The sequence below is a fragment of the Tachyglossus aculeatus genome, chromosome 22, assembly GCF_015852505.1.
Source record: "Tachyglossus aculeatus isolate mTacAcu1 chromosome 22, mTacAcu1.pri, whole genome shotgun sequence".
In the NCBI taxonomy this organism is placed as follows: Eukaryota; Metazoa; Chordata; class Mammalia; order Monotremata; family Tachyglossidae; genus Tachyglossus; species Tachyglossus aculeatus.
Window position 1 is genome coordinate 12,650,058 of NC_052087.1, and position 12,628 is coordinate 12,662,685.

General features: G+C 39.7%; 1 protein-coding gene across 1 annotated transcript in view; it reads right to left on the reverse strand.

Annotated features, from left to right (window-relative positions):
- ANO3 (anoctamin 3) overlaps nt 1-12,628 on the reverse strand; it is a 399,349-nt gene that overhangs the window by 19,574 nt on the left and 367,147 nt on the right. The window contains exons 16-17 of the mRNA XM_038764098.1: nt 11,276-11,416; nt 9,771-9,935 (exon numbers count right to left, since the gene is read on the reverse strand). Coding sequence (XP_038620026.1) covers nt 9,771-9,935; nt 11,276-11,416 — 306 coding nt within the window. The remainder of the gene's footprint in view (nt 1-9,770; nt 9,936-11,275; nt 11,417-12,628) is intronic.

Below are 12,628 nucleotides of genomic sequence, written 5' to 3' on the forward strand. Positions count from 1 at the left end.
TGCTATGGTTCGTAAACGACTCTACGGCATAAGTGGTGGCAATAGCAATAGTAATAGTAGTAGTGGCAGTCGCTGTTAATACCGTATTTGTTAAGCACCCACTGGGAATAACACACCCTACTAAGTACTTGGGAAAGATCCAAAAGAGAAGAGACACATGCCCTGTGCACAAGAAGCTTACACTCTAATATGAACTTTAAATCACTTATCCTCTCTATGCAATCTGTCTCCACTCCAAACTATAGTTTTACATAGGACTGAGAGTCTGGTCTTGTCATAGCAGTCCCATTCAGCTTCTGGGTTAGATAAACTGGGGCACCTGTTGGTCGTGTGTGTCAAGCGATAGCATCAGATCATCTTCTCAGAGGCCGCCTGGAATCATGTCTCCTGCTAATCAATGAGTTAAGAGGGCAGCAAGGTTTCTAATGATTGCCACTGAGCTGAAGCAACGCAACTAGCGAAGCAGTGTGGCTCAGTGGAAAGAGCACGGGCTTTGGAGTCAGAGGAAATGGGTTCAAATCCCAGCTTTGCCAATTGTCAGCTGTGTGACCTTGGGCAAGTCACTTAACTTCTCTGAGCCTCATCTGTAAAATGGGGATTAAGACTATGAGCTCCCCATGGGACCCCTTGATCACCTTGTAATCTCCCCAGCGCTTACAACAGTACTTTGCACATGGTAAGCACTTAATAAATGCCATTATTATTATTATTATTATTATTAACTACAAGTTCATCAGCTAGCACAATTTCAAGAATGACACATAACTGTTTCCTGCCACTCAATAGATGAGGTTGATATCTGGGAATTTAAGTTGGGCTCACATACTTGAAGAAAAGGTGGAAAAGTAGAATTGCAAATGATGTCATTCCAACTTCACCACAATGGTCCAATGCTATTCAAAAATGTACTAACAAATATTTACTAGTGCCTATATGGTAAGATACTGTACTAAGCTAACTACTGTGCAGGTCTACAGGTCATGGCATCTGATAATTTGGTCACAGCTTATTTTCATGTGAAGGTAGTAGCACTGTGCTAAATGTCAAGTTTGGAAAAGTTTGACAAAGACATAGCCTAAAAGATCAACTTCTGTTACCTGTATCCTGATTTCATGCATGAAGGAATGTGGTGGTTCATACAGCTAAATATACAGAACTAAATAGTCCGTTCCACTTTTTTTTTTCTACTCCTAAATTTGCCTTGAAGTCTTTAAAAGCCATCTAAGCTTTTTGATGAAAAGACACCACCTTTACTGACTTGAGGGTAAACACAAAACAGCTATATGCATCTTTTTAGTGAAACCCTAACTGGAGAAGTAGGAGAAAGGACTAGAGGAGAAAACAGTATCTCTGTCAACTTCCATTCACTGAAACAGAGAAAGCAGCTGTGTGGTAAGCTTAGCACCTATTTGCAGTGTGATCTCAAATCTCGCATGTTGCAGGTAAACATGCTCCAGGAACCTGACAAACAATACCTCTTCCCCTTTCTCAGCCTAATTCATCTTCCTTAATTCCTAGACCCCTTGGCGGAAGGTGCCTGGATATAAACATAAAAATCTAATTTGATGAACTAGAAAATCTCATCAAATGAGTCAGTTAGTATGCCTTTAGGGTTTACAATGTGTGGTCTAATCTTTTGATCTACCCTTTTCCATAACTGCTCTATTTACGTTAGGAGTGCCAGAGTTGTGTCAAGGAAAGTGGTAGAGTTTTCTTTTTGTTTGTGTAACGATGAGTTTACAATGCTTTTGACTTTAAAAAATGCATTCTGGACTTTTAGAGTCAGCATCAGTGCAGCAAAGGAATGCATGAAAAAAGGGCAGAATGTTCTCATACCAGGGTGTGAGGCTTCAGTTGGTCTGCAGTAAAAACTTGATTTAAGGAGTTGTGAGAACAACTCTAAAAAATGAGCTAGTTTTCAGGATCCTGTAAACTGCCAGAGCAGTAGTGGTGGTGGAAACCAGGGTGAAAGGGCTGGGAAGGCCTTCCCCACCAGAAACTCTGATCTGATCATGGCACTCTTTGGTCATTCATTCATTTATATTTATTGAGTGCTTACTGTATGCAGAGCCCTGCACTAAGCACTTGGGAGAATACAATATAACAATAAATAGACACATTCCCTGCCCATAGCAATTCCCCTTGCTGAATTGGGGTGAAACCCAGTTCCCAACATTTCATTGTGATATTGCTCCTCCCAAACTTCCCCAGAAGCAGTGGGAAGTATAGAAAGAGCACGGGCCTGCCAGCTGCGTGGCCTTGGACAAGTCACTTAGGTTCTCTGTGCCTTAGTTTCCGCATCTGTAAAATACGCATTATTTATGTTCAACCTCCTATGTAGACTATTAGCCACGTATCGGATAGGAACTGTGTCCGACGTGATTGTTTTGAATTTACCCCAGTGCTTATGTACCATGTCTGGCACATAGTAAACGCTTAAACATTATTACCCTCTAGACTGTGAGCTAGTTGTGGACAGGGAATATGTCTGTTTGTTGTTATATTGTACTCTCCCAAACTCTTAGTACAGCGCTTTGCACACAGTAAGTGTTCAATAAATACAATTGAATGAATAAATTAATATATTATTATTATTACGTTGACTTTTTTCAGTAACTTCTTGTAAGAGTGGGAGAGTGGATGTTGTTTGGTCAAACATTCTCAGACTTCAAACAGGAACTTATGTTCACCATGCCACGTCCCAGCTAGTTAGCATGTTAGATTACAAAATGGACGATGATGTATTGCAGAGGAAATCTGCTGTGTAGTGGAGGTTACTTCAGTTATGCTTGGTTAGTAAATAAACATGATGGCTTCATTTCAGATACAGAAATTCAATTTTGCATTGCTGTTTGTCCTTTCAAAAGTAATCACCCCGGACTTTTTGAGCCAGTGGAACTGGCACACAGATCCTCTTATAAGTTGAAGTCTTTTCATTAAGTAAGAACACGTGTTAGGGCATGTTTTACTAAGATCTTGATTTACTTCAAATTCCTTTTTAGGGTCCGGGTAACAATGAAACACGGCTTCACATGATTTAAAAGTTCTTTTAAGAAGCATTTTAGGGAAATGCTTTATGATATCACTACAATATTGCACCAATGCCAGAGACAGGAAAAAACTAACATATGCCTAGATCCCATCCGCTTCTTAATTGCTACCAGTTCACTGTCCTTCTTTCAGCCCAGATTGCTATCATATGGTCAGTATTCCTAGTCTTTTCAATTGTGTGTTTTGCAGTTAAGCCAGTATTTAGGCTGATGAATGTGGGGATGATGTCTACTTACTCTACTGTACTCTCTCAAGTACTTAATACAGTACTCTGCACCAAGTTAGTGCTCAGTGAATGCCACTGATTGATTGATGGTCACTGAAGCTGGCTCACATTTTTTTTAATGCTATTTGTTAAGCATTTACTATGTACCAGGCACTGTTTTAAGTGCTGGGGTTGATACAAGGTAATCGGGTTGGACGTAATTCCTGCCCACACAGGGGTCACAGTCTAAATTCCCATTTTACAGTTGAGGTACCTGAGGCACAGAGAAGTTAAGTGACTTGCCCAAGGTCACACAGCAGACAAGTGGTGGGCCAGGGACTAGAATCCAGGTCCTTCTGACTTACGGGCTCATACTTTATCCTCTAGGTCATGCTGCTTCCTCCCTTCAGTTTCTGAATTATTTCTCTTTGGTCAGAGATGACTCATGATTGATAACTTGATGCTACTTGATGAAGTAGCCTTCTTCTACTCCGCCAGAAAATCCATACTCAGAGAGCTGCCTTAAGACTGCCCTATCAGCCACTGTTTGGGGAGCAGGGACCAAAGAGATGTAAAAATGAAGTGCTCATTTGCCATTTCGGGGAATGGGTTGGAGTCATTCCTATGGTAGGCTTGTAGGATTAGAGAAGGACTTTATGAAGTGGTTAGGATACGAACCCAGCATATTCACAGTGAGCACACAGTGAGTTTGATGATTATATAACTAGTTAAGTGGAAAATTGTGATTAAAAACAATATGTGGGTGAAAACACTCCCTCTGAAGGAAACACCTAGTAGCCAGCACAAGTTAAGTGGGTGAAATCCATTGTCCACTTAATTCAGTGCGTGAAATTGGGTTTCAAAGTAAATTTTTTGTACTGTTTTGGCTGTTTATACTGCTTTTAGGAATCAAGTTAACTGGATAATTCACAAATGTCCACTTCATTGTAGTGTTGAAGACATTAACGACATGAATTTACAGGAACACATAACCACCACAGTTCTAGCTTTTCTAACTTGAAAGCACTTGGAGCATTGTAGAAGAGGATGGAAATTCACATGTCTTGAAATCAGAATAGTCCATGGACTGCATGCAGCTGGCTACGTTACTTGTATTGCCAATCAACTCACTAAAGTGTCCTCTTTCCCTGTCTCACACTAAATACATGGTTTTCTTCTCCAGATTGCTCCACTCTGCTTTCAGTAGAATCTACATTTTGGCCTCTTCCCTGATTTATGCACCCTCCTAGGTAGTAAGGGGGGATGTGTGAATGGTAGAAAAGACTCATTAGTGGCCGACAGTCTAATACATGCTGAGGCTACGCATAGATTTTCCTTTCCCCTGCTGATGGAAGTGCTCTTGTGGCACCTGTACTGTTTTAAATCTGTCTCTTGGTCTCCTTATCTTCCTGATAGCACTGAAGAGATGTTTTCTGGGATCACAGAACTAGCTCTTTTTCTCCATTCCCAAATCCCACCTCCACCTTCTACCCCATCTGTGTTCTAAAGAATGGCAGGACCCACTGAGGCCCAAAGGCTGGCCATTAAGAGAGACTTAACTGAGTTTCCGATTTGGAATCTTTATCTGTTGGGGTAGAAAGAACAGAATGGAAAAGGTAGTTTCAGTATGCACGGTTGGATAGGCAGATCTGGTTCCCTTTTATAAGGCTACTTATAAAGCCTTTGTGAGCCTCGCAAACAGCAGTCATAGCCGCTCACCAATAAGCAGTAGACACACTACCCAAATACCTGTAACCACAGATGGCCTTTTTAGACTTGGAATTGGGTAGGTAGGGCACTTTATTAAGATCAGTGAAGAAAGCATCTACTGTAAATTTATAAATATTGTTTCATGACTTGAGTCCCAGATCATTCTCAAGCAAAACTTGGAAAAACAAATATGTGCCATGGTGTGACAAAAGGAAAATAGAACAAAAAAAAACCCAACTGTTTAGGCTGTATGTTTTCCCTCTGTGTCAAGTTTTATGTCACTTCAATGACTTCAATGAACTGACAGGCATTTGACCAAGGCCAGCTTCAGACAATAAACAAGCCAGGCAGTTGCCTCAGGGCACACCATTAAGGGTGGTTGAAAAGTTGAAAGTGCCCAGAATTTCTCTGCCCAAAATAGGAGAGAGGCCTGGATTAACTGGAATTTGGGAGGGAACACAGTGACTTTAGAGCAAAGTGGGAGGAGCTCAGGGGAACCTTTCTAGAAATGCTCAAGTTTGGGAATTCCAGCAGACTCTTGTGCCCAGAGTAATGTTATTAGATTATATAGGATGATGGGAGTGGAAACTATTTCACCACCTCAGAGTACCCAAGTATGTGAAGCCAGCCTTGATTTTAACTGAAGCTGTTCAACCCACAACAAAATGTGGAAATGGTAAAAGTGCAGTTGATTTGATCACATTACAGTCCAAATGGTCACATGGGTGCTAATGTGTAGCTTTAGCATAAACACAAACCATTTCTTCCCTACTTTACTTGCCAGGCTTTCCCCTTCTGAATCCAGACTTTGCCTACTTTGATGCCTTTCCACCACTGAACCTATCCCTGGATTTCTTCAGTTCACCCAAATTTTTATTTCCTACTTTCCTCTAAGTCATTTTCAGTCACTCTCAGTTTTTTATGAGTTTGTCCTTTCCTTCTGCCACCCCAAGGCATGAAACAGTAGTCAAATACTTCAAACTTCCTCAAAATCCACCCCTTTTGATACTATTTTCAGCTATAGCAATTAAACTTCTTTGCATTTTCTCTCTCTCTCTCTCTCTCTCTCTCTCTCTCAAATAATACTTTGCATTGGGTAGGGATTTTCTATTTTACAGGATTTAATTAAAGCTTTATAATACCCCATGAGGTAGGAAAATATTTTATAGTAGTGGAAGCCAAACCAGTCCAGAGTGGTTTACGACCTTCGCCATGGAGGAAATCCTATTAAGGAAATGTTAGGCCAATTTCACTGTAGTTGCTACCTACTGGGAGCCTTGCATTTCCCACTTCCCACTTTCTCCATCTGCTTCTTCCTTTTTTTCTCCATCTCACTGCAGACTGAATCCTTTGGGAACCTGCCACCTCCCTAGGCCCCTCTGTACCTTAACATGCCCTGTGTACCTCAGGCTTGATGGATTAAACTGCAGCAGCACTACCCTGCCACCTCTTTCTCTACCACGCAGCTGAACAAATCCACCATCTTCTCATTACCAATCTTGAGACTGCTGCAATCCCCTTATTATATCCGGGGCCTTTGGTATCCTCTCCTACGGAATGACCAAGTTGCCTCTGGTGTGAGGGGCTTGGGGATTCTCCTAAAAATCACATATCCTCCAAGAGGACATCCTTGATTAAGCCTTTATTTTTTCTGCTTGTCCTCCCTCTGCGTCCACCTGTGCATTTTGGCTGTGTACCACTAGAGCACTTTGAAACTCATCTCAGCCCTGCAGCACTTACATAAATATCCTTATATTCTATTTACCCCTTCTACAATATATTTAACATTTGTTTCCACCTGTAGCCTATTAGCTTCTTGTGCACAGGGATCATATCTACCAGCTCCATTATACTGTACTCTCCCAAGTGCTTAATATGGTACTTGGCACTCAATAAACACCACTGTTTGATTGATTGCCCCTGCACCGGCTCGCCTCTTCATCACAGAAGAACCTCTGTCCTGATTTTTCATTCATTCAATAGTATTTATTGAGCGCTTACTGTGTGCAGAGCACTCTACTAAGCACTTGGGAAGTACAAGTTGGCAACATATAGAGACAGTCCCCACCCAACAACAGGCTCACAGTCTAGAAGGGGGAGACAGACAACAAAACAAAACATGTGGACAGGTGTCAAAATCTTCAGAACAAATACAATTAAAGCTAAATGTACATCATTAACAAAATAGATTAGTAAATATGTACAAGTAAAATAGAGTAATAAATCTGTACAAACATATATACAGGTGCTGTGGGGAGGGGACGGAGGTAGGGCGGGGGGGGATGGAGAGGAGGAGAGGAAAAAGAGGGCTCAGTCTGGGAAGGCCTCTTGGAGGAGGTGAGCTCTCAGTAGGGTTTTGAAGGGAGGAAGAGAGCTAGCTGATCTGACCTGCACCACCTTAACTGGACAGAGAAAAGCAGCCACAGCTTGATGTCACCTCCACAAAAGTTGAGGAAGCTTTGGGCTCCTGTTGTAATGGTCCCTGTGGCTGCAAGTGTGCCTTGACTCTGACCTGCAAGGAGTCTGAAATTCGCTACCCTTCAGATCTTTGTTTTTATTTTGTGTATTTGTCCATGTGTTTATGTTGTCTTAGTGTTTTGTTTCATCTCTCCCTGTGTGCCTGTCACCAGTCCCTTCTCCTTCATTCTAATTTTAGAATGTGAGTCCATGAGGGACAGAGACTATCTAATTTTCACCAACGTATTCTTTCCCAGCATTTAGTACAATGTTTGGCACATAGTAAACCCTTAATAACTATTATTACTATTACTACTGCTACTTCTTCCACTCCTTAGGAACTTAAAATCTGCAGTCAAGCTTTTGAATTGTATTTGAAGCAAATGAAAAATTAGAACATTATGGAGTTCTGTCATGTTGCTCCTTCCCAACATGAACACTTCTAACCATCAAAGAATGAGTGTTGGGAAAATAGATAAAGCGATGTTTTTTAACACTAATAGTTATTGATATTATTATCCTCATCCCCAAATTTCTACAGTGATTTCTCAATGACTCCATAGCTCTTTCCCCAGTATTTCATTTTTTGTCATGGATTAGTTTTTATTTCCTTAAGACAGAAAAGAGTCTTCATACAGTTTGTGTTGTGTTATTCGTAAATTGGGGACTTGTCAAACTGAATTTAGTTTTTCATTAAAAAGTTGACTTGCCATAAACAACTTTAGCACTTCATTATTTATTACCTAAATCCCTTTGTTACAAATAGGTAGAAAAATAATAATAATAGTTCTCTTCTTCTCAGAACCTCAAACTCTTCACGTTTAATCTGTCTCACTAAACCAGTTAACTCCTTTCCAGTTCACTTAAGATTAAAACATTAACTAAAGTTGTCAGTCCAAGATCAGTCACTATTCGAAAGATAGAAATAGCAGACTTTCAACTTTTGGAAGACAAAATGATTACTGCTTCAGTTATGTCATTTTTCTACACCTGGGGTTGACTGGTCCTTGAAACAGGTCGTCAGCTTGCATTTGGTGCACTTGCAAATCAAGTATTAGCTGCCAGCTAATGTGGAGATGAAAAAGAGATCCTTGAGTAGATCCATCTAGGTAAGAACAGCTTATGCATACAACAAGACTGTAAAAAACACCCTCGTAATTGGACCTTGAAAGGCTAATACTTCTAAAGTTAACCACTGGGGCTTAGCCACTCCAACTCATCATCATTTTTGCCCCATTTATGGACCAAAGCTTTCTCAGGAAGCCTCTCATAGACTAAGGGAGAAATTACTAAAAGATAATATGCCACCTTTGTTGCCCTTATTCACACAAGTGGTAATGATACTATGAAGGAATTAGAGCGTGGGACTTCATGGGTTTAAACTGCAAATACTAAAGTTTTTCTCTTTAGTCTGCTTGCCAGGCAGTTTCCACTTGGACAATCCCACTATTACAACTTTCCCCTTATTTTTCAGTTTGAGAGAAGAAATCATCAACATTACTCAAATAGATAATAACTTTGTCCAAAATGTATAACAAGTATAAAAACATGCTAAATCCAAAAATAAAGTGACATTTGTCAAATCTTGCTTTCTATCATTCCTTGGAACATTAAGTGAGAAACTCAAACTATGAAGAAAAAGCAATGTGCATGATTGCATGAAATTAGTGAGCCCTAGTTTGAAATCATCATATGCTAATTAGTTATGGTATAGGTAATGGGAAAGCTGCTGATTCAAAGTGGGGAAAGGAGAAGGGAAAGAAGGCTCATATTAAGTCATTTTTTTTTCTTCCTCCTTTGAATTAACCATATGAGATAGAAAGGCTATGTCACATTCTCTTAGGTCCATTTAATAACCCTAGAAACCTACACTGGGGCATGCCAACAGCAGAGAATCTGATTAAATGAAATCACAAATAAAAACAGGTTAAAACATTGCTTCCCAATATTTTTTTACCCTGAGAAACACCTGCTTTTACCACTTTGATTCTGTCACACTTATTTGCTTCCTTACTCCAAGCTTATGGGGAAGGAACATTTGGGGACAAGTATGAAAAAGGAGCAGTAGCAGTAGCCATTATGCAGATGCAACAATTTTCGATGTGTGAACACATTTGGGAGAACACTTTCACATATACAGAAACTTCCAAGATGTTGGATATTGCTCAGAATACTATCATGTAAACATAGCACTTAGGAAACTATAAACTGCTTCTACTTCCTTTTTCTATTTTGAGACAATATTTGTGAAATAAGATGGTAGCTTCTATATGAACAGAATAAAAAGTAAAGATGATCCTGAATAACCCCTTCTCTGACTTAACACATTATTGTTTTTGTTACTTACAACATTTAGAGACATGATGATCATAAAATTGATACAGACTCCAGTGCCGGATGTTGCAAACTGCCAATATTTTTTTATGAAATACCACTGGAAAGATGCAAATTGCTCCATAGCCACCAGACGATACACCACAACTGCAAAAACTGCAGTAAGCACCAAAGAAATCTACGGTGTTAAGAAACAAACAAACCTATATTCATTCATATGAACAACTTAAAAAATATTAAAAGAAATATAAAACATTCCTCCAATGATTCCAAGAGAAATCAATCAAATTTTCCTATTTTAATGACTGCTTCATGTTTTAACTAGTTTATAGCAGATTAAGATGCATCAAATGCATTTATATTTTAGAATAATGAAATGAAATCAAGTTCTCCATTTCTCATAGGAAAATACCCATTATGGTGCAAAGTTACCATATAGCAGCTTAAATAATAATAATAATAATACATTTATATACTGATTGTGTGTATTCCAAGAGGCTGCTATAATTTACTACATTGCACACTTCGGAATGTCCAGAGAAACTTAGTGACAAGTTTGTTTTGAATGAAGTTTCATTACAATATGATGGGTGTAGGTTTCTCTGTTTCCTGGTTCTATATCCTAGGGTGTGGGGTTTCTCTCTGTGTTGACTAATTCTCTATGTGTCTACTAAGTTTAGGTTTAGCTTCCTGGAAAGTTTGCCAAAGGAAATTCATGCATTTTGACTAGTTTCTGCTTTTGTGTACAACTGTTTCTTACAGCTTAATAGTGGTGGAATGATCAATAAGGAATAACAGGTGACACTATACAAGACTTCAGGACTGGGAACCTGCACAGAGGGATTAAATAAAGTGCTAGTGATTTCATTTCATTATTCTAAAATATAAATGCATTTGATGCATCTTGATCTGCTATAAACTAGTTAAAACATGAAGCAGTCATTAAAATAGGAAAATTTGATTGATTAGCAATGCCTTTCACACTCTCCCTATCAAACATGTTCCCACATATGCTCTTCACTTCCGTTAGCCAACTAGAGGTAGTCCTAGGACCTGACCCTATTTCTTCTGATTCACAGAGCAACCCTCTTTCAACTGGAATATAAATAGCATGGCCTAGTGGATACAGCACGAGCCCGGGATTCAGAAAGAGCCGGGTTCTAGTCCCACCTCTGTCACTTGTCTGCTGTGTGACCTTGGGCAAGTAATTTCACTTCTCTGTGCCTCAGGTACCTCATCTGTAAAATGGGGATTGAGACTGTGAGCCCCATGTGGGACAGGAACTGTGTCCAACCCAATTATCCTGCATTTACCCCAGTGCTTAGAACAGTGCCTGGCACACAGAAAGTACCTTACAAATATTCGATTTCTATTAAGTGGAGAGACAGAAATACTGCCCTTGTTTATTTGAGGCTTTGTTAATCTCGAGATAGCCTATCTCTCCCTTGCCAAATTCAGGGCTCATTGTTGATTAAAATTTTGAGTACTGCATTATCAAAATTACTGGGTATACTCTACCATAAAGAATATTCCTGAGACAGAGACCATGAGACGACTGAGTTTGTCAGAGAAGGGTTGAAATGGCTCAGGTTTTCCGGTAATGGGATTTACTCTTTCCACCTTTGAATACTTCGCTTCGAATTGGGGTCGCAGTTCTTCCTTCAGTGAGAGAGAATGGAGTTAGTATAGTTAGCAAAACACAACGACAGTTAGGTCAAAGGTGACAATTAGTGTGCTATTTCCACAGTAGCCACTATGAAAAAAGAGTCCAGGGAGTGCTACCCATGTAAAAAAAATAATAAAAATGTTATTCATGTCTGTATGCCTTAGTAAGAAGTGTAATTCATTTTTCCCATACATAATTACCAAGTTTTCTTGATAATGTAAATAAAGGCTCAAAACATTGTTTAATTCCCACTAGAAAAAGTAACTATGTTGAGCCTGATCCTGTTGTGTGAGAAGGAGAGTAAGCTACATCTTTGTGGTCTAAACTGTGGGTGAAGAGAAGGTTAAATGGGCCTCTATGCAATGTAGCTTTATTTTAAGGTGAGACTGGGGACAGGTTGGAGGCCCCAGTTCGATGTATAATTGGCATAGCCTCTCCCTTGAACTCTTTCCCAACATCTCTTTAATGGGCCCTAAAAGTCTTGTGAAGAATAAAGAAGAGAGAATGGAAGCTGTTTTCTGTTCTACATCTGAGTAGCAGGTATATTATAGCACTTTTATGGGCTCCATATCAAGTCAAGTACCATGGGATTGCAAGGGAACAGAAAGAATTATAAACTAGTTTGGAATGGTGGACTTCAGGTGGTTACAACATTTCTCCCTCACACAGTCCCGCAGAGCTAAACTTATCCACTCTTCAAGATAGGAGAGATTCAAAGATCAATCATTAAACACCTCTTGCAACAACAGTTATAATGTCTATTCACCATAAGCTAGTTATACAACCTCATGACATCAATCGATCAATCATATTCATTAAGTGGTTACTGTGTGCAGAGTACTGTACTAAGCCCCTGGGAAAGTAAGATGTAACAGATTTTGTGGACATGTTCCATCTCACATGTTTGGAATTAGAAGTAGATACACACTGGGGTCAACAAGAAGTCAGAGGCATGCCCCAAAGTATAGAGGAACATGAAGGGACAATTCCATCCCTTTTCCAAACAGCAACGAACCAGAGAGGAAAAGGAGCGATCATCTGTCAGCAAGAAGGTGGCCAATTTGTGAGGCTCTAATAAATATAATCAAATAACAAAATATTTGCAGCTGGCATGTTAAATTACATAATGCTTTCTTCCAAATCCTTAGACAATCAGGGTATCGATTTTCTCATGGCTATCGCGTCCAATCCCAGTTCCACTGTTA